Source organism: Oncorhynchus gorbuscha, linkage group LG17, assembly GCF_021184085.1.
Source record: "Oncorhynchus gorbuscha isolate QuinsamMale2020 ecotype Even-year linkage group LG17, OgorEven_v1.0, whole genome shotgun sequence".
Classification (NCBI taxonomy): Eukaryota; Metazoa; Chordata; class Actinopteri; order Salmoniformes; family Salmonidae; genus Oncorhynchus; species Oncorhynchus gorbuscha.
This window is the reverse complement of record NC_060189.1, coordinates 646,161-669,000: the sequence shown is the minus strand read 5'-3', so window position 1 is coordinate 669,000 and position 22,840 is coordinate 646,161. Positions and strand designations below refer to the sequence as shown.

General features: G+C 47.5%; 1 protein-coding gene across 3 annotated transcripts in view; it reads left to right on the top strand.

Annotated features, from left to right (window-relative positions):
• The window catches only part of si:dkey-33c12.4 (uncharacterized protein LOC560112 homolog), a 49,521-nt gene extending 30,813 nt beyond the window's left edge, over positions 1–18,708 (top strand). For 2 of the 3 annotated variants that reach the window (XM_046308953.1, XM_046308955.1), the window contains exons 16-19: positions 6,724–6,798; positions 8,001–8,103; positions 15,664–15,767; positions 18,021–18,708. In XM_046308953.1, coding sequence (XP_046164909.1) covers positions 6,724–6,798; positions 8,001–8,103; positions 15,664–15,767; positions 18,021–18,138 — 400 coding nt within the window. In that variant the 3' untranslated portion in view covers positions 18,139–18,708. The remainder of the gene's footprint in view (positions 1–6,723; positions 6,799–8,000; positions 8,104–15,663; positions 15,768–18,020) is intronic. The other variant, XM_046308954.1, reaches the window with a different exon arrangement.
• The last annotated feature ends 4,132 nt before the right edge of the window (positions 18,709–22,840 follow it).

Sequence of the window (22,840 nt, the reverse complement as noted above, 5' to 3'; positions counted from 1 at the left end):
AGATAGATGGGATGGGCTGAGGGTTGGGATGTGGAGTTGGAGATAGATGGGATGGGCTGAGCGTTGGGATGTGGAGTTGGAGATAGATGGGATGGGCTGAGCGTTGGGATGTGGAGTTGGAGATAGATGGGATGGGCTGAGCGTTGGGATGTGGAGTTGGTGATAGATGGGATGGGCTGAGCGTTGGGATGTGGAGTTGGAGATAGATGGGATGGGCTGAGCGTTGGGATGTGGAGTTGGAGATAGATGGGATGGGCTGAGCGTTGGGATGTGGAGTTGGAGATAGATGGGATGGGCTGAGTGTTGGGATGTGGAGTTGGAGATAGATGGGATGGGCTGAGTGTTGGGATGTGGAGTTGGAGATAGATGGGATGGGCTGAGTGTTGGGATGTGGAGTTGGAGATAGATGGGATGGGCTGAGTGTTGGGATGTGGAGTTGGAGATAGATGGGATGGGCTGAGTGTTGGGATGTGGAGTTGGAGATAGATGGGATGGGCTGAGTGTTGGGATGTGGAGATAGATGGGATGGGCTGAGGGAAGCAGAGGGTTGGGATGTGGAGTTGGAGATAGATGGGATGGGCTGAGCGTTGGGATGTGGAGTTGGAGATAGATGGGATGGGCTGAGGGAAGCAGAGGGTTGGGATGTGGAGTTGGAGATAGATGGGATGGGCTGAGCGTTGGGATGTGGAGTTGGAGATAGATGGGATGGGCTGAGGGAAGCAGAGGGTTGGGATGTGGAGTTGGAGACAGGTGGGAGATAGATGGGATGGGCTGAGGGAAGCAGAGGGTTGGGATGTGGAGTTGGAGACAGGTGGGAGATAGATGGGATGGGCTGAGGGAAGCAGAGGGTTGGGATGTGGAGTTGGAGATAGATGGGATGGGCTGAGCGTTGGGATGTGGAGTTGGAGATAGATGGGATGGGCTGAGGGAAGCAGAGGGTTGGGATGTGGAGTTGGAGACAGGTGGGAGATAGATGGGATGGGCTGAGGGAAGCAGAGGGTTGGGATGTGGAGTTGGAGATAGATGGGATGGGCTGAGTGTTGGGATGTGGAGTTGGAGATAGATGGGATGGGCTGAGTGTTGGGATGTGGAGTTGGAGATAGATGGGATGGGCTGAGTGTTGGGATGTGGAGTTGGAGACAGGTGGGAGATAGATGGGATGGGCTGAGTGTTGGGATGTGGAGTTGGATACAGGTGGGAGATAGATGGGATGGGCTGAGGGTTGGGATGTGGAGTTGGATACAGGTGGGAGATAGATGGGATGGGCTGAGGGTTGGGATGTGGAGTTGGATACAGGTGGGAGATAGATGGGATGGGCTGAGTGTTGGGATGTGGAGTTGGATACAGGTGGGAGATAGATGGGATGGGCTGAGGGTTGGGATGTGGAGTTGGATACAGGTGGGAGATAGATGGGATGGGCTGAGTGTTGGGATGTGGAGTTGGATACAGGTGGGAGATAGATGGGATGGGCTGAGTGTTGGGATGTGGAACTGGAGATAGATGGGATCGGCTAAGTGTTGGGATGTGGAGTTGGAGATAGATGGGATGGGCTGAGTGTTGGGATGTGGAGTTGGAGATAGATGGGATGGGCTGAGTGTTGGGATGTGGAGTTGGATACAGGTGGGAGATGGATGGGATGGGCTGAGTGTTGGAATGTGGAGTTGGAGATAGATGGGATGGGCTGAGGGTTGGGATGTGGAGTTGGAGACGGGTGGGAGTGGAGTTGGAGACGGGTGGGAGTGGAGTTGGAGACGGGTGGGAGTGGAGTTGGAGACGGGTGGGAGTGGAGTTGGAGACGGGTGGGAGTGGAGTTGGAGACGGGTGGGAGTGGAGTTGCTGGGTGGGGAATAGAGTGACGGTCAAAGAATAAAAGTATTTTTTAAAGTTTTTAAAAAACATGACAAAAAGTAGATTAGAATGACAGTGAGGGGCAGTGTTGTTCCAGCTCATGCTGGTTTGTCTGAGGCTGATGGTTTGTCTGAGGCTGATGGTTTGTCTGAGGCTGATGGTTTGTCTGAGGCTGATGGTTTGTCTGAGGCTGATGGTTTGTCTGAGGCTGATGGTTTGTCTGAGGCTGATGGTTTGTCTGAGGCTGATGGTTTGTCTGAGGCTGATGGTTTGTCTGAGGCTGATGGTTTGTCTGAGGCTGATGCCGTGCAGTGCTGGTTTGTCTGAGGCTGATGCTGTGCAGTGCTGGTTTGTCTGAGGCTGATGCTGTGCAGTGCTGGTTTGTCTGAGGCTGATGCTGTGCAGTGCTGGTTTGTCTGAGGCTGATGCCGTGCAGTGCTGGTTTGTCTGAGGCTGGTGCCGTGCAGGTGTTTGTACACATACACACACTCTCATTCAAATGCACATACGCGGAAACACAGACGGTAAATAGTGCCATAGATGCACTGAAACATGTTCCGTTGGCCTTGATGTTGTGATTTTAGATGGCCTTGATGTTGTGATTTTAGATGGCCTTGATGTTGTGATTTTAGATGGCCTTGATGTTGTGATTTTAGATGGCCTTGATGTTGTGATTTTAGATGGCCTTGATGTTGTGATTTTAGATGGCCTTGATGTTGTGATTTTAGATGGCCTTGATGTTGTGATTTTAGATGGCCTTGATGTTGTGATTTTAGATGGCCTTGATGTTGTGATTTTAGATGGCCTTGATGTTGTGATTTTAGATGGCCTTGATGTTGTGATTTTAGATGGCCTTGATGTTGTGATTTTAGATGGCCTTGATGTTTTTAGGGTTTTTGCTTTGTTTTCTGTTTTCCTTTTGTCTTTCTCTTTTGTTCATTTTGTTGGTTGGTGTGTTGGGGGGTGGAACTATTATTATTTATTTTTATTTTCTCAGGGGGTGGGGGATCTTGGATGGTTGAGGGGCTGCTCTTGGGGAAATGTGGGGGGGATCTTGGGAGGGTTGGTGGGAGATCTGTCGACGTGACCTTGAGCAGGGTGTTGACCCTGGTTGCTTCTGTGTGTCGCTCTGGAGAGGTGACCTTGAGCAGGGCGCTGGCCCTGGTTACTTCTGTGTGTCGCTCTGGAGAGGTGACCTTGAGCAGGGCGTTGACCCTGGTTGCTTCTGTGTGTCGCTCTGGAGACGTGACCTCGAACAGCCCTGTTTGAATGGTTACTCTGGCGAGCCCTGTTTGAATGGTTACTCTGGCGAGCCCTGTTGGAATGGTTACTCTGGCGAGCCCTGTTGGAATGGTTACTCTGTCGAGCCCTGTTTGATTGGTTACTCTGTCGAGTCCTGTTTGAATGGTTACTCTGGCGAGCCCTGTTTGAATGGTTACTCTGGCGAGCCCTGTTTGAATGGTTACTCTGGCGAGCCCTGTTTGAATGGTTACTCTGGCGAGCCCTGTTTGAATGGTTACTCTGGCGAGCCCTGTTTGAATGGTTACTCTGGAGAGCCCTGTTTGAATGGTTACTCTGGCGAGCCCTGTTTGAATGGTTACTCTGGCGAGCCCTGTTTGAATGGTTACTCTGGTGAGCCCTGTTTGAATGGTTACTCTGGTGAGCCCTGTTTGAATGGTTACTCTGTCGAGCCCTAGCATGGCTATCTTACAGTAAGAGTCTAGGGCTGTCTGTTATAGCACACTGTTGTCAAATATAATGTTTACTGTTGATTTGTAGCATTCAGTCTGATAGCTGGGTACTGTTGATGAGTCTGATAGCTGGGTACTGTTGATGAGTCTGATAGCTGGGTACTGTTGATGAGTCTGATAGCTGGGTACTGTTGATTTGTAGCATTCAGTCTGATAGCTGGGTACTGTTGATTTGTAGCATTCAGTCTGATAGCTGGGTACTGTTGATTTGTAGCATTCAGTCTGATAGCTGGGTACTGTTGATGTGTAGCATTCAGTCTGATATCTGGGTACTGTTGATGAGTCTGATAGCTGGGTACTGTTGATTTGTAGCATTCAGTCTGATGGCTGGGTACTGTTGATGAGTCTGATAGCTGGGTACTGTTGATGAGTCTGAGCTGGGTACTGTTGATTTGTACATTGTTGATGTAGTAGCATTCAGTCTGATAGCTGGGTACTGTTGATGAGTCTGATAGCTGGGTACTGTTGAGTCATTGATAGCTGGGTACTGTTGATGAGTCTGATAGCTGGGTACTGTTGATGAGTCTGATAGCTGGGTACTGTTGATGAGTCTGATAGCTGGGTACTGTTGATGAGTCTGATAGCTGGGTACTGTTGATTTGTAGCATTCAGTCTGATAGCTGGGTACTGTTGATTTGTAGCATTCAGTCTGATAGCTGGGTACTGTTGATTTGTAGCATTCAGTCTGATAGCTGGGTACTGTTGATGAGTCTGATAGCTGGGTACTGTTGATGAGTCTGATAGCTGGGTACTGTTGATGAGTCTGATAGCTGGGTACTGTTGATTTGTAGCATTCAGTCTGATAGCTGGGTACTGTTGATTTGTAGCATTCAGTCTGATAGCTGGGTACTGTTGATTGTAGCATTCAGTCTGATAGCTGGGTACTGTTGATGAGTCTGATAGCTGGGTACTGTTGATTTGTAGCATTCAGTCTGATAGCTGGGTACTGTTGATTTGTAGCATTCAGTCTGATAGCTGGGTACTGTTGATTTGTAGCATTCAGTCTGATAGCTGGGTACTGTTGATTTGTAGCATTCAGTCTGATAGCTGGGTACTGTTGATGAGATTTGATAGCTGGGTATTCATCAATCTGATAGCTGGGTACTGTTGATGAGTCTGATAGCTGGGTACTGTTGATGAGTCTGATAGCTGGGTACTGTTGATCAGTCTGATAGCTGGGTACTGTTGATTTGTAGCATTCAGTCTGATAGCTGGGTACTGTTGATGAGTCTGATAGCTGGGTACTGTTGATTTGTAGCATTCAGTCTGATAGCTGGGTACTGTTGATGAGTCTGATAGCTGGGTACTGTTGATGAGTCTGATAGCTGGGTACTGAGTCTGATAGCTGGGTACTGTTGATTTAGTAGTCTGATAGCTGGGTACTGTTGATGAGTCTGATAGCTGGGTACTCAGTCTGATAGCTGGGTTTGATTTGTAGCATTCAGTCTGATAGCTGGGTACAGTCTGATAGCTGGGTACTGTTGATTTGTAGCATTCAGTCTGATAGCTGGGTACTGTTGATAGCATTCAGTCTGATAGTACTGTTGATGATAGCTGGGTACTGTTGATGAGTCATTCAGTCTGATAGCTGGGTACTGTTGATTTGTAGCATTCAGTCTGATAGCTGGGTACTGAGTCTGAGCTTACTGTTGATGATTCAGTCTGATAGCTGGGTACTGTTGATTTGTGCATTCAGTCTGATAGCTGGGTACTGTTGATTTGTAGCATTCAGTCTGATAGCTGGGTACTGATTTTGATGAGTCTGATAGCTGGGTACTGTTGATGAGTCTGATAGCTGGGTACTGTTGATTTGTAGCATTCAGTCTGATAGCTGGGTACTGTTGATTTGTAGCATTCAGTCTGATAGCTGGGTACTGTTGATTTGTAGCATTCAGTCTGATAGCTGGGTACTGTTGATGAGTCTGATAGCTGGGTACTGTTGATTTGTAGCATTCAGTCTGATAGCTGGGTACTGTTTGCATTCAGAGCTGGGTACTGCATTCAGTCTGATAGCTGGGTACTGTTGATGAGTCTGATAGCTGGGTACTGTTGATGAGTCTGATAGCTGGGTACTGTTGATGAGTCTGATAGCTGGGTACTGTTGATTTGTAGCATTCAGTCTGATAGCTGGGTACTGTTGATGAGTCTGATAGCTGGGTACTGTTGATGAGTCTGATAGCTGGGTACTGTTGATTTGTAGCATTCAGTCTGATAGCTGGGTACTGTTGATTTGTAGCATTCAGTCTGATAGCTGGGTACTGTTGATGAGTCTGATAGCTGGGTACTGTTGATGAGTCTGATAGCTGGGTACTGTTGTTTGTACTGTTGCATTCAGTCTGATAGCTGGGTTGATTTGTAGCATTCAGTCTGATAGCTGGGTACTGTTGATGAGTCTGATAGCTGGGTACTGTTGAGTAGCGTTCAGTCTGATAGCTGGGTACTGTTGATGAGTCTGATAGCTGGGTACTGTTGATGAGTCTGATAGCTGGGTACTGTTGATGAGTCTGATAGCTGGGTACTGTTGATGAGTCTGATAGCTGGGTACTGTTGATCAGTCTGATAGCTGGGTACTGTTGATGAGTCTGATAGCTGGGTACTGTTGATGAGTCTGATAGCTGGGTACTGTTGATGAGTCTGATAGCTGGGTACTGTTGATTTGTAGCATTCAGTCTGATAGCTGGGTACTGTTGATTTGTAGCATTCAGTCTGATAGCTGGGTACTGTTGATGAGTCTGATAGCTGGGTACTGTTGATGAGTCTGATAGCTGGGTACTGTTGATTTGTAGCATTCAGTCTGATAGCTGGGTACTGTTGATGAGTCTGATAGCTGGGTACTGTTGATTTGTAGCATTCAGTCTGATAGCTGGGTACTGTTGATGAGTCTGATAGCTGGGTACTGTTGATGTGTAGCATTCAGTCTGATAGCTGGGTACTGTTGATGAGTCTGATAGCTGGGTACTGTTGATTTGTAGCATTCAGTCTGATAGCTGGGTACTGTTGATTTGTAGCATTCAGTCTGATAGCTGGGTACTGTTGATTTGTAGTGTTCAGTCTGATAGCTGGGTACTGTTGGAATTACTTTTCATCGGACTTCCTGCCACTGAAGATGTTTCTCTCTTCACAGCAGTCTGTTTCCTGTATATGTTGGCTGTTTGGGGCCCAACACAACACAACCAATGCTACACAGCCTCTTCAGCAGGTAGGAACATTCTCCTGTCTCCACCTCCTCTCCTGTCTCCACCTCCTCTCCTGTCTCCACCTCCTCTCCTGTCTCCACCTCCTCTCCTGTCTCCACCTCCTCTCCTGTCTCCACCTCCTCTCTCCTGTCTCCACCTCCTCTCCTGTCTCCACCTCCTCTCCTGTCTCCACCTCCTCCTCTCCTGTCTCCACCTCCTCCTCTCCTGTCTCCACCTCCTCTCCTGTCTCCACCTCCTCCTCTCCTGTCTCCACCTCCTCCTCTCCTGTCTCCACCTCCTCCTCTCCTGTCTCCACCTCCTCCTCTCCTGTCTCCACCTCCTCTCCTGTCTCCACCTCCTCCTCTCCTGTCTCCACCTCCCTCTCCTGTCTCCACCTCCTCCTCTCCTGTCTCCACCTCCTCCTCTCCTGTCTCCACCTCCCTCCTCTCCTGTCTCCACCTCCTCCTCTCCTGTCTCCACCTCTGTCTCCTCTCCTGTCTCCACCACCTCCTCCTCTCCACCTCTGTCTCCACCTCCTCCTCTCCTGTCTCCACCACCTGTCCTGTCTCCACCTCCTCTCCCGTCTCCACCTCCTCGCCTGTCTCCACCACCTCTCCTGTCTCCACCACCTGTCCTGTCTCCACCTCCTCTCCTGTCTCCACCTCCTCTCCTGTCTCCACCTCCACCTGTCCTGTCTCCACCTCCTCCTCTCCTGTCTCCACCTCCTCCTCTCCTGTCTCCACCTCCTCTCCTGTCTCCACCTCCTCTCCTGTCTCCACCTCCTCTCCTGTCTCCACCACCTGTCCTGTCTCCACCTCCTCCTGTCCTGTCTCCACCTCCTCTCCTGTCTCCACCTCCTCTCCTGTCTCCACCTCCTCTCCTGTCTCCACCACCTGTCCTGTCTCCACCTCCTCTCCTGTCTCCACCTCCTCTCCTGTCTCCACCACCTGTCCTGTCTCCACCACCTGTCCTGTCTCCACCACCTGTCCTGTCTCCACCACCTGTCCTGTCTCCACCTCCTCTCCTGTCTCCACCTCTTCTCCTGTCTCCACCTCCTCCTCCTGTTCTTCTCTTGTTCCTCTTTCTTCCACCTCCTTCCCCTTCTCTAGCAGCACATAACCACCCTGTTCAGCTGAGGCAACACGTCTTTATATATATATACTGTAACATAAGACAGTACGATGACGAGAAGACTGTTAATGGGTTGTAATTGTCTCTCTGTCAGTGCTGGGACGATCCACAGTATCAAAATCTTGCGCTCTTCCAACTGTGCATTTATCAACTACACCAACATGGACCACTGTGAGAGAGCCATCAGGACTCTAAATGTAAGTCTCTGCCTGTACCTCTCTGCCTGTACCTCTCTGTCTGTACCTCTCTGTCTGTACCCCTCTGCCCTTATGTCTCTGTCTGTACCTCTCTGCCTGTACCTCTCTGCCCTTATGTCTCTGTCTGTACCTCTCTGTCTGTACACTACACCACTTTTAAAATCATAATAACAGGGTCACCCACTAAACGATGTGGTATAGACTGGGTTACCCACTAAACGATGTGGTGGAGACTGGGTCACCCACTAAACGATGAGACTGGGTCACCCACTCCTCGATGTCTAGAGACTGGGTCACCCACTAAACTGGGTACTCCACCTCCTCCTCTCCTGATGAGACTGGGTCCCTCCTAGCCTCCCACTAAACGATGAGACTGGGTCACCCACTAAACGATGAGACTGGGTCACCCACTAAACGATGAGACTGGGTCACCCACTAAACGATGTGGTAGAGACTGGGTCACCCACTAAACGATGAGACTGGGTCACCCACTAAACGATGTGGTAGAGATTGGGTCACCCACTTAACGATGTGGTATAGACTGGGTCACCCACTAAACGATGAGACTGGGTCACCCACTAAATGATGTGGTAGAGACTAGGTCACCCACTAAATGATGTGGTAGAGACTGGATCACCCACTAAACGATGTGGTAGAGACTGGGTCACCCACTAAACGATGTGGTAGAGACTGGGTCACCCACTGTCTCCACCACCTCCGATGAGACTGGGTCACCCACCTCCTGATGTGGTCTAGACTGGGTCACCCACTAAACGATGAGACTGGGTCACCCACTAAACGATGAGGTAGAGACTGGGTCACCCACTAAATGATGAGGTAGAGACTGGGTCACCCACTAAATGATGAGGTAGAGACTGGGTCACCCACTAAACGATGAGACTGGGTCACCCACTAAACGATGTGGTATAGACTGGGTCACCCACTAAACGATGAGACTGGGTCACCCACTAAACGATGAGGTAGAGACTGGGTCACCCACTAAATGATGAGGTAGAGACTGGGTCACCCACTAAACGATGAGACTGGGTCACCCACTAAACGATGTGGTGGAGACTGGGTCACCCACTAAACGATGAGGTAGAGACTGGGTCACCCACTAAATGATGTGGTAGAGACTAGGTCACCCACTAAACGATGACTGGGTCACCCACTAAATGATGTGGTAGAGACTAGGTCACCCACTAAACGATGTGGTAGAGACTGGGTCACCCACTAAACGATGAGACTGGGTCACCCACTAAACGATGTGGTAGAGACTAGGTCACCCACTAAACGATGAGACTGGGTCACCCACTAAATGATGTGGTAGAGACTGGGTCACCCACTAAACGATGTGGTGGAGACAGGGTCACCCACTAAACGATGTGGTAGAGACTGGGTCACCCACTAAACGATGTGGTGGAGACTGGGTCACCCACTAAACGATGAGACTGGGTCACCCACTAAACGATGAGACTGGGTCACCCACTAAACGATGTGGTAGAGACTGGGTCACCCACTAAACGATGTGGTGGAAACTGGGTCACCCACTAAACGATGAGACTGGGTCACCCACTAAATGATGTGGTAGAGACTGGGTCACCCACTAAACGATGAGACTGGGGTCACCCACTAAACGATGAGACTGGGTCACCCACTAAACGATGAGACTGGGTCACCCACTAAACGATGAGACTGGGTCACCCACTAAACGATGTGGTAGAGACTGGGTCACCCACTAAACGATGTGGTGAGACTGGGTCACCCACTAAACGATGTGGTAGAGACTGGGTCACCCACTAAACGATGAGACTGGGTCACCCACTAAACGATGTGGTAGAGACTGGGTCACCCACTAAATGATGAGACTGGGTCACCCACTAAACGATGTGGTAGAGACTGGGTCACCCACTAAACGATGTGGTAGAGACTGGGTCACCCACTAAACGATGTGGTGGAGACTGGGTCACCCACTAAACGATGTGGTGGAGACTGGGTCACCCACTAAACGATGTGGTAGAGACTGGGTCACCCACTAAACGATGTGGTAGAGACTGGGTCACCCACTAAACGATGTGGTGGAGACTGGGTCACCCACTAAACGATGAGACTGGGTCACCCACTAAACGATGAGACTGGGTCACCCACTAAACGATGGGAGAGACTGGGTCACCCACTAAACGATGTGGTGGAGACTGGGTCACCCACTAAACGATGAGACTGGGTCACCCACTAAATGATGTGGTAGAGACTGGGTCACCCACTAAACGATGAGACTGGGTCACCCACTAAACGATGAGACTGGGTCACCCACTAAACGATGAGACTGGGTCACCCACTAAACGATGTGGTAGAGACTGGGTCACCCACTAAACGATGTGGTAGAGACTGGGTCACCCACTAAACGATGTGGTGGAGACTGGGTCACCCACTAAATGATGTGGTAGAGACTGGGTCACCCACTAAACGATGAGACTGGGTCACCCACTAAACGATGAGACTGGGTCACCCACTAAACGATGTGGTGGAGACTGGGTCACCCACTAAACGATGTGGTGGAGACTGGGTCACCCACTAAACGATGTGGTAGAGACTGGGTCACCCACTAAACGATGTGGTGGAGACTGGGTCACCCACTAAATGATGTGGTAGAGACTGGGTCACCCACTAAACGATGAGACTGGGTCACCCACTAAACGATGAGACTGGGTCACCCACTAAACGATGAGACTGGGTCACCCACTAAACGATGTGGTAGAGACTGGGTCACCCACTAAACGATGTGGTAGAGACTGGGTCACCCACTAAACGATGTGGTAGAGACTGGGTCACCCACTAAACGATGTGGTGGAGACTGGGTCACCCACTAAACGATGAGACTGGGTCACCCACTAAATGATGTGGTAGAGACTGGGTCACCCACTAAACGATGAGACTGGGTCACCCACTAAACGATGAGACTGGGTCACCCACTAAACGATGTGGTAGAGACTGGGTCACCCACTAAACGATGTGGTGGAGACTGGGTCACCCACTAAACGATGAGACTGGGTCACCCACTAAATGATGTGGTAGAGACTGGGTCACCCACTAAACGATGAGACTGGGGTCACCCACTAAACGATGAGACTGGGTCACCCACTAAACGATGAGACTGGGTCACCCACTAAACGATGTGGTAGAGACTGGGTCACCCACTAAACGATGTGGTAGAGACTGGGTCACCCACTAAACGATGTGGTGAGACTGGGTCACCCACTAAACGATGTGGTAGAGACTGGGTCACCCACTAAACGATGAGACTGGGTCACCCACTAAATGATGTGGTAGAGACTGGGTCACCCACTAAACGATGAGACTGGGTCACCCACTAAACGATGAGACTGGGTCACCCACTAAACGATGTGGTAGAGACTGGGTCACCCACTAAACGATGTGGTAGAGACTGGGTCACCCACTAAACGATGTGGTAGAGACTGGGTCACCCACTAAACGATGTGGTAGAGACTGGGTCACCCACTAAACGATGAGACTGGGTCACCCACTAAACGATGAGACTGGGTCACCCACTAAACGATGAGACTGGGTCACCCACTAAACGATGTGGTAGAGACTGGGTCACCCACTAAACGATGTGGTAGAGACTGGGTCACCCACTAAACGATGAGACTGGGTCACCCACTAAACGATGTGGTAGAGACTGGGTCACCCACTAAATGATGAGACTGGGTCACCCACTAAACGATGTGGTAGAGACTGGGTCACCCACTAAACGATGTGGTGGAGACTGGGTCACCCACTAAACGATGTGGTGGAGACTGGGTCACCCACTAAACGATGTGGTAGAGACTGGGTCACCCACTAAACGATGTGGTGGAGACTGGGTCACCCACTAAACGATGAGACTGGGTCACCCACTAAACGATGTGGTAGAGACTGGGTCACCCACTAAACGAAGAGACTGGGTCACCCACTAAACAATGTGGTATAGACTGGGTCACCCACTAAACGATGTGGTGGAGACTGGGTCACCCACTAAACAATGTGGTAGAGACTGGGTCACCCACTAAACGATGAGGTAGAGACTGGGTCACCCACTAAACGATGAGGTAGAGACTGGGTCACCCACTAAACGATGAGACTGGGTCACCCACTAATAAACGATGTGGTAGAGACTGGGTCACCCACTAAACGATGAGGTAGAGACTGGGTCACCCACTAAACGATGTGGTATAGACTGGGTCACCCACTAAACGATGAGGTAGAGACTGGGTCACCCACTAAACGATGAGACTGGGTCACCCACTAAACGATGAGACTGGGTCACCCACTAAACGATGTGGTAGAGACTGGGTCACCCACTAAACGATGAGACTGGGTCACCCACTAAACGATGTGGTATAGACTGGGTCACCCACTAAACGATGAGGTAGAGACTGGGTCACCCACTAAACGATGTGGTGGAGACTGGGTCACCCACTAAACGATGTGGTGGAGACTGGGTCACCCACTAAACGATGAGACTGGGTCACCCACTAAACGATGAGGTGGATACTGGGTCACCCACTAAACGATGTGGTAGAGACTGGGTCACCCACTAAACGATGAGACTGGGTCACCCACTAAACGATGAGACTGGGTCACCCACTAAACGATGAGACTGGGTCACCCACTAAACGATGTGGTAGAGACTGGGTCACCCACTAAACGATGTGGTAGAGACTGGGTCACCCACTAAACGATGAGACTGGGTCACCCACTAAACGATGATACTGGATTTTTCTCTGGCGAGCTCTCATTGGCTATTGCTGTTCATTGTTCTCAAAATGTGTCGCTGCTCAGCTCCACCATCATGATCTTTGCAGATTTTGTGCTGGTAAAATCAAACCTGTAAGAAAATATCAGGACATCTGAGACTGCTCAAAGATGCCTGTTTCTGCCCTGTTGTTACTGTCTGTAGCTGCCTGCTACTATCTATTGCTGTACGCATGTTGCTGCCTGTAGCTGCCTGCTACTGTCTATTGCTGTACGCATGTTGCTGCCTGTAGCTGCCTGCTACTGTCTATTGCTGTACGCATGTTGCTGCCTGTAGCTGCCTGCTACTGTTTATTGCTGTACGCATGTTGCTGCCTGTAGCTGCCTGCTACTGTCTATTGCTGTACGCATGTTGCTGCCTGTTGATACCTGCTACTGTCTGTTGCTGTCTGTTACTGCCTGCTACTGTCGGTTACTGTCTGTTGCTGTCGGTTACTGTCTGTTGCTGTCGGTTACAGTCTGTTGCTGTCGGTTACTGTCTGTTGCTGTCGGTTACTGTCTGTAGCTGCCTGCTACTGTCTATTGCTGTACGCATGTTGATACCTGTTACTGTCTGTTGCTGTCTGTTACTGCCTGCTACTGTCGGTTACTGTCTGTTGCTGTCGGTTACTGTCTGTTGCTGTCGGTTACTGTCTGTAGCTGCCTGCTACTGTCTATTGCTGTACGCATGTTGATACCTGTTACTGTCTGTTGCTGTCTGTTACTGCCTGCTACTGTCGGTTACTGCCTGCTACTGTCGGTTACTGTCTGTTGCTGTCGGTTACAGTCTGTTGCTGTCGGTTACTGTCTGTTGCTGTCGGTTACTGTCTGTTGCTGCCTGCTACTGTCTATTGCTGTACGCATGTTGATACCTGTTACTGTCTGTTGCTGTCTGTTACTGCCTGCTACTGTCGGTTACTGTCTGTTGCTGTCGGTTACTGTCTGTTGCTGTCTGGCTGGACTCCTTTTACGGTCTTTTGCCACCGTACATCTGCCAGTGTCTGTTACTGTCGGTCTGTCATATATACTAGAGGTCGACCGAATATGATTTTTCAACGCCGATACCGATTATTGGAGGATCAAAAAAAGCCGATACTGATTAATCGTACGATGTTTCTTTAAATATATATATTTTTTTGTTGTTGTAATAATGGCAATTACAACAATACTGAATGAACACTTATTTTAACTTAATATGATACATCAATAAAATCAATTTAGTCTCAAATAAATAATGAAACATGTTCAATTTGGTTTAAATAACGCAAAAACAAAGTCTTGGAGAAGTAAAAGTGCAATATGTGCTAAGGTTGAGTTCCTTGCTCAGAACATGAGAACATATGAAAGCTGGTGGTTCCTTTAAACATGAGACTTCAATATTCCAAGGTAAGAGGTTTTAGGTTGTAGTTAATATAGTATTTATAGGACTATTTTCTCTCTATACCATTTGTATTTCATATACCTTTGACTATTGGGTGTTCTTATAGGCACTTTAGTATTGCCAGCCTAATCTCGGAGTTGATAGGCTTGAAGTCATTAACAGCGCTGTGCTTCAAGCATTGCTAAGAGCTGCTGGTAAACGCAGTAAAGTTTGAATGAATGCTTACCTTTGACTATTGGATGTTCGTATAGGCAGTATAGTATTGCCAGTGTAACAGTATAGCTTCCGTCCCCATCCTCGCTCCTACCTGGGCTCGAACCAGGAACACATCGACAACAGCCACTCTCGAAACAGCGTTACCCATCGCTCTTCAAAAGCCGCGGCCCTTGCAGAGCAAGGGGAATAACTACTCCAAATCTAAAAGCGAGTGACTTTTGAAACACTATTAGTGCACACCCAGCTAACTAGCTAGCCATTTCACATTGGTTACACCAGCCATTAGGCTGATAGGCTTGAAGTCATAAACAGCGCTGTGCTTGAGAAGAGCTGCTGGCAAAACGCACGAAAGTGCTGTTTGAATGAAGGTTTACGAGCCTGCTGCTGCCTACCATCGCTCAGTCAGACTGCTCTATCAAATCATAGACTTAATTATAACATAATAACACACAGAAATACGAGCCTTTGGTCATTAATATGGTCGAATCCAGAAACTATCATTTCGAAAACAAAACTTTTATTATTTCAGTGAAATACGGAACCGTTCAGTATTTTATCTAACGGATGGCATCCCTAAGTCTAAATATTCCTGTTATATTGCACAACCTTCTGTTATGTCATAATTACGTAAAATTAGTTTGCAAAGAGCCGGGCTGCCCGAACTGTTGCATATACCCTGACTCTGCATGTAAGGAACGCAAGAGAAATGACACAATTTCACCTGGTTAATATTGCCTGCTAACCTGGATTTCTTTTAGCTAAATATGCAGGTTTAAAAAGATATACTTCTGTGTATTGATTTTAAGAAAGGCATTGGTGTTTATGGTTAGGTACAGTCGTCCAACGATTGTGCTTTTTTCCGCAAATGCGCTTTTGTTAAATCATCCCCCAGTGTTGCATTGATTATATGCAACGCAGGACACGCTAGATAAACTAGTAATATCATCAACCCTGTGGAGTTATAACTAGTGATTATGATTGATTGTTTTTATAAGATACGTTTAATGCTAGCTAGATTAATCGGTCGACCTCTAATATATATATATATATATTGTTCTCTGTCATATATCAGCCTGTCAACACTAGATTTGCAGAGATAGAACCAAGTTCTATCAGCCTGCACTGAGTCTCCAGCTGTTTAAAGTCTGTCTCTGTGTCTTGTCTGTCAGGGTGAGGTGTTGAACGGAGTGATGCTGGCTGTCCGTCACCCCGACAGAGTGATGCAGAAGAAACTGGGCTTGTCCCAATTAGCTTTCACCCTCACCAACGCACCGTGAGTAGAAAACACACACCCAGCCTCTTGTTGTCGTGCCGTGTTTGTCATTCATGTGATGACGGCTATTTTATCACATCAACTAACTATGTTTAGTTATTACGGGATTAAATGAATCATGTAACAATTAACTCATTAATAACTTGGGGCACCACGGGAAAAGTTTGTTTAATGAGTTACCGTTTCCCGGATGAACTCAAGAATATATCAGAATATATCATTATCATACCAGTCAGCTCAGTTGGTAGAGCATGGCGCTTGTAACGCCAGGGTAGTGGGTTCGATCCCCGGGACCACCAATACGTAGAATGTATGCACACATGACTGTAAGTCGCTTTGGATAAAAGCGTCTGCTAAATGGCATATATTATTATTATCTATTAATCATTATTACCTCATCAGTCTCATTCTGAACGTTGCAAAATTATTGGATATCTGCACAAACCCTAGTCTAAATGATGATTCAGTGATACACAAATTGGCGTAAATACATAAACACACACGTTGAATTGATTTCTAACATAATTCAATGAAAAGTCCCTAGTGTACTAACCCGATATGATGGCTTGTTACACAATGGTAAGATAAAGAGAGAGGGAGAGACCAAGTGGGCCGGTACATACATGTGGAAGCTATGCTCATGAAAAAATGAATAGTTTGCACATGAACGACCGCTCATTCGAAAAGAAATGCAACACGGATATTTACACTTCTTTGCCGTTGTCATATCTCTGTGGAAACCACTTGTCCGTCTCTGGAGAGTAGGTCGACATAAGTCTCTGGTTGTCCACTAGAGTTCACAATGTCCTCAGTTGTAGTAGGTGTCTTTGTCTCATGAGTTGGTTACGTCAGTGGTACGGCCCTCGGTGGTTCTCAGCCGAGTTTACTAAAGTACTTAAGACAGCTGCAGACTGAATGTTCCGATGTAGTCTATCTTCTTCACTCAAGAGTTTTGAGTCTTACCATTTTCTGTTCTGGTAGTTTTAAAACATTTCCATATGTAGCCTCTGCTCCACACGGTCTGGTGTAAATTTCATTAGCAGTACTTTTATGCACTCTTTAAAGAGGGGGCCGGGGGGTGTTCCGTCCTTTTGGCATAATGTCTGTGTTCACGTGGGTGTGGTTACTGACGGGGTAAAACTGTATATGATAACAATTATCTCATTCTAGAAGGCTAAATTCACATTCGTTTCATATTTAATCATATAAGTTTTACAACATTTAGATGTTGTTATGACATCACAGCATGCTAAATGATATGACATAATTATTGTTTCCATCCCCACCAACCATTTCCCACATTCTTTATGTTAGAAATATTGTTTCCTTATCCACTTTTGGATGTTGGAGTTTTGGCGGCACGCTTTCTTCTCTACACACACATCAGATTCCTTTGTTCCGCAGGTCCAGAGAGAGTTTACGACCGGTCATTAGTCATAAACCCCCCAACCCCACCACCAGAGAGGAAGGAGGGGGGGTGTCTTATGACTAACGACCGGTTAGTTTGATCCTCAACCAGGAAGGAAAGTCGTGACTTTTTTTGGAGGCATAGCAGCAGTCCCAGTTCTGACGCCTCAGCTTCTTCCCCGGCCAGTAATCTCTCTGCAATAATGGTCAGACATGGCGCGTAAATGTCAAGTGAGCTTTTCTGCGAGAACTTCTGACAACATTCCCCAGGACATTGGCATCCGACGCGGTCAGAGCTCCAAAATCTGATTCACATAGAGACTCATACAAAGTCTGAACTCGTCATGAGGGGCCACAGTTGTGCAGACCCCACCACATTTGGAGCAAAACATTTTAGCAGCCCACCTCTTGACGGTGGACCATGGGGTGGAGAGAAGATTCAGCATTTTACCAAATGTCATGCAATTCTATACATTTTGACTTTAGAGAAAATGTTTGCAGTTTTTAGTGATGTGACTATCAAAATCAATGAGGGCCCTCCGGTCGGTAGTTCGACCAAGTTTAGATAGGCGGCTCGGCTAATTTACCAATCTGAAACTATGTTAGCTGACATGGCTAAATGACTGATTGTCAGTGACTGACATAACAAGAGGAACTGCTGATGCACAACGACATTTCAAAATTGCACCTTGTGTATTTTACTATTCTAACGGACCCCCCTGAGTTTCTAAAAACCCAATGTTTATTTCTAAAGCCCTTTTTACATCGGCAGCTGTCACTAGGTAACATTTCACTAGGTAACATTTTAGTCTGTGTATTCTGAAAGCTCTTGTCCATGTGTTACAGAGAGAAGAGTCAGGAGTGTTACTTCTGGAGAACCACAGGCTGTGTCCGACACAATACCTGCATCTTCAGACACGTGTCACAACACAAGGGCATCGACAGGGACAAGGTCAACAAGTGAACAGCAGACAACCACACACCAATAACCTGGTCCTGGAAGCTGGATCAGAGCCCCCCCCCAGGCTTACTTTTCAAATATGCTTTTTATAAAATTAAAAGGTCATATAAGTAGACTTAAAATTCGATAAGTTATAATTGACTCAACAACCAATAAACACTTTTTTTTTTTAATCAACTAGGAAATGTAGTTATATGTCACTGTTGTTTTTCAAAGTTAGCTGGCTAATTTGCTAATCCTGTTTTTTGGAATGGACTGCTGGGAAAGAATCACGGCTTCTACTGACGTGTCCCCTGTACTGACGTGTCCCCTGTACTGACGTGTCCCCTGTACTGACGTGTCCCCTGTACTGACGTGTCCCCTGTGCTGACGTGTCCCCTGTGCTGACGTGTCCCCTGTGCTGACGTGTCCCCTGTGCTGACGTGTCCCCTGTGCTGACGTGTCCCCAAATTCTTATTTTCAATAACGGCCTAGGAACAGTAGGTTAACTGCCTGTTCAGGGGCAGAACAACCTTGTCAGCTCGGGGATTTGAACTTGCAACCTTCCGGTTACTAGTCCAACGCTCTAACCACTAGGCTACCTGCCTCCTCTACACTCTAACCACTAGGCTACCCTACCACCTCTACACTCTAACCACTAGGCTACCCTGCCGCCTCTACACTCTAACCACTAGGCTACCCTGCCGCCTCTACACTCTAACCACTAGGCTACCCTGCCGCCTCTACACTCTAACCACTAGACTACCTGCCTCCTCTACACTCTAACCACTAGGCTACCCTGCCGCCTCTACACTCTAACCACTAGGCTACCCTGCCGCCTCTACACTCTAACCACTAGGCTACCCTGCCGCCTCTACACTCTAACCACAAGGCTACCCTGCCGCCTCTACACTCTAACCACTAGGCTACCCTGCCGCCTCTACACTCTAACCACTAGGCTACGCTGCTGCCCCTGTGTGTTTTTTCATAAAGGTTTTGGTTGTAAAGTGTGTACCCCCGCTGGTATTGATATGTTGGTTGTAGCCAACAGCTGGCAGTGGGCAGAGACGGGGCCGCTGGCTGGAACGCACCCATAGCCTACATGAGATGTGTTATTGTTATGGACAAAAGACAATCATTGTGTTTGTCAAACAGCTGCCAACATCGATCATCATGTCGGCAGAATAAGACCCTGGATATTTATTGGAAAGGAGCATCAAGCTCATCACCGTGGACTTTCATCACACTGAAGTTCATAACTTATTTTATTAGTTTACTAAACTGTACGTGTTTCCATTGAGTCCTAGTGGGAGGACCACACAACTGTGACTCCAAGTTAACTTAGAAATTATGGTTATTAATATCAATATTTGAAGTCTGGCTGGTTTTATGTTTCGTCGACATTTGGAAAGTTTCCCGAAAACGTTTGTTTGCATCAGACCTGTTGTGACTTTGTTTTTTTAAAACGACGTGTACTTTACACTCGTGAAAAGATTGGATGGAAACCTTGTTGAATCAAGAGGTTTCCTTGATGTCGTGTTATCAGGAATGGTCTTTGGTGTTCTTCATTAGTTCAACGTGTTAAGGAATTTGAGAGGAGCGTTGTTTAATTGTGTTGTGTTTATAGTGTCCGTTTTCACATCAAAGTGCACCACTTTTATTTTAAAGACTTTATTTTGCGACTTAAAGAAGTGTATTAATGTATAATCAAGAGAATACGCCAAAGGTAGAAGTGGATGGGCGATGGGAACTCAACTAAACTAGCTGAACGCCATAATACACAGTGATTTAGACCAGGTATGTCTGTTTTTCATTTTTCATTTCAATACTGCTATTGTCCACCAGATGGCAATGTTTAGCCGTTTATCCTCGGCCTCCTGTTCTACCATGGCTACCTGCAAAATAGGTTTTCTGAACACTTCATTTGCTATCTGTTGACCTGACTTTACCTACTTTGATCTGAATGGCATAATGTCAGTGCTTGATTTGTTTCTGTGTTTCAAATCGTTTGGTTACAGACACATTCCATGAATCATTAAAATGATCTTTCAGATTATACTTTCGTGTTTATTTTGTGTTTAATTAGTGGTGTAATATGAACACGTTACCGTTTTCACACTGACATGTAAGAAATAGACTTTTCAGTTCAGACCTCATGACTAATTACTCAGTCATGACTACTCCTCTCCTCTTCTTAAATACGGCTCCCTGGTTGGAGTAGATATACTATATGTAGATATCAGCTCACAGATTTCCTCAGCTGTAATGCCGCAGGTTCTGCGTTACTGTGAGGTGGCAGGGGGTGGGGGGGTTCTGTGTTACTGTGTGTGTGTGTGTTGGGGGGGGGGGTCTGTTACTGTTGGAGGGGTTCTGTGTTACTGTAGGAGGGGTTCTGTGTTACTGTAGGGGAGATCTGTGCTACTGTAGGGGGTTCTGTGTTACTGTAGGGGAGATCTGTGCTACTGTAGGGGGTTCTGTGTTACTGTAGGGGGTTCTGTGCTACTGTAGGGGGTTCTGTGTTACTGTAGGGGGTTCTGTTACTGTAGGGGGTTCTGTGTTACTGTAGGGGAGATCTGTGCTACTGTAGGAGGGGGTTCTGTGTTACTGTAGGGGGTTCTGTGCTACTGTAGGGGTGTTCTGTGTTACTGTAGGGGAGATCTGTGCTACTGTAGGGGGTTCTGTGTTACTGTAGGGGGTTCTGTGCTACTGTAGGGGTGTTCTGTGTTATTGTAAGGTGGGGGTTCTGTGTTACTGTATTGGGGGGGTTCTGTGTTACTGTAGGGGGTTCTGTGTTACTGTAGGGGTGTTCTGTGTTATTGTAAGGTGGGGGGTTCTGTGTTACTGTAGGGGTGTTCTGTGTTATTGTAGGGGGGGTTCTGTGCTACTGTAGGGGGGTTCTGTTATGAAATATTAATATTAGTGGGTATGATTGACAGAAGACAAGACCTCCCAACTGAAATAGGTGTCTATAGTGTGTCTATAGTGTGTCTATAGTGTGTCTATAGTGTGTCTCTAGTGTGTCTCTAGTGTGTCTCTAGTGTGTCTCTAGTGTGTCTCTAGTGTGTCTCTAGTGTGTCTCTAGTGTGTCTATAGTGTGTCTATAGTGTGTCTCTAGTGTGTCTCTAGTGTGTCTCTAGTGTGTCTATAGTGTCAAATCAAATTTGATTTGATGTGTGTGTGTCTCTAGTGTGTGTGTGAGCTGTTGGTGACTACTGTGCTACAGGTCACAGCTATAGACTGGTGGCGAGTTGAAAGGTCGCAGGTTAATACCTGGGGCAAATTGAAGACTGCATTCCTCTGGTCATTTCTCTCTGAAGACTGAGGGGACGGGGCGAAGAGGCTTCAGGGCCAAAAAGAGCATCCAAGACTGTGTGTACGTGCTGGAAGCCTGGTCCCGCTGAAAAAAGGACACGGGCAATCTCATACTTGGAAATTGTAACCCGAAATAGTCCAGCAGTCTCAGAAGGGCAGCCCACACAGTTGATGAGCTGGTGCGGCTTGGGACTGACTTGTCAGGCAGGCCAGACCACCCACTAGAACTGGGTGAATGCCGTCTCAGGCAGGCCAGACCACCCACTAGAACTGGGTGAATGCCGTCTCAGGCAGGCCAGACCACCCACTAGAACTGGGTGAATGCCCTCTCAGGCAGGCCAGACCACCCACTAGAACTGGGTGAATGCCCTCTCAGGCAGGCCAGACCACCCACTAGAACTGGGTGAATGCTATTTCAGGCAGGCCAGACCACCCAATAGAACTGGGTGAATGCTATTTGGCCAGACCACCCACTAGAACTGGGTGAATGCTATTTCAGGCAGGCCAGACCACCCACTAAAACTGGGTGAATGCTATTTCAGGAAGGCCAGACCACCCACTAGAACTGGGTGAATGCTATTTCAGGCAGGCCAGACCACCCACTAGAACTGGGTGAATGCCATCTCAGGCAGGCCAGACCACCCACTAGAACTGGGTAAATGCCCTCTCAGGCAGGCCAGACCACCCACTAGAACTGGGTGAATGCTATTTCAGGCAGGCCAGACCACCCACTAGAACTGGGTGAATGCTATTTCAGGAAGGCCAGACCACCCACTAGAACTGGGTGAATGCCATCTCAGGAAGGCCAGACCACCCACTAGAACTGGGTGAATGCCGTCTCAGGCAGGCCAGACCACCATTAGAGTTCACTACACCTCCGATTGCTGCCCAAAGAAATGCTTCACAGAGTTCAAGTAACAGACACATCTCAACATCAACTGTTCAGTGGAGACTGAGTGAATCAGGCCTTCATGTTCGAATTGCTGCAAAGAAACCACTACTAAAAAACTCCTTCAAGACTGTTGGAAAAGCATTCCAGGTAAAGCTGGTTGAGAGAATGCCAGTAGTGTGCAAAGCTGTCATCAAGGCAAAGGGTGGCTACTTTGAAAAAATGTAAAATATATTTGATTTGTTTAGCACCTTTTGTTGGTTACTACATAATTCCATAATATTGAATATATGAATAATATAATATATCATAGTTTTGATGTCGTCACTATTATTCTACAATGTAGAAAATAGTAAAAATAAAGAAAAACCCCTTGAATGAGTAGGTGTGACAGAGCCAGTTTACTATAATAGTAAGGCAGAACAGTTTCAACTTTTACACCTGCATTGTTTGCTGTTTGGGGTTTTAGGCTGGGTTTCTGTACAGCACTTTGAGATATCAGCTGATGTACGAAGGGCTATATAA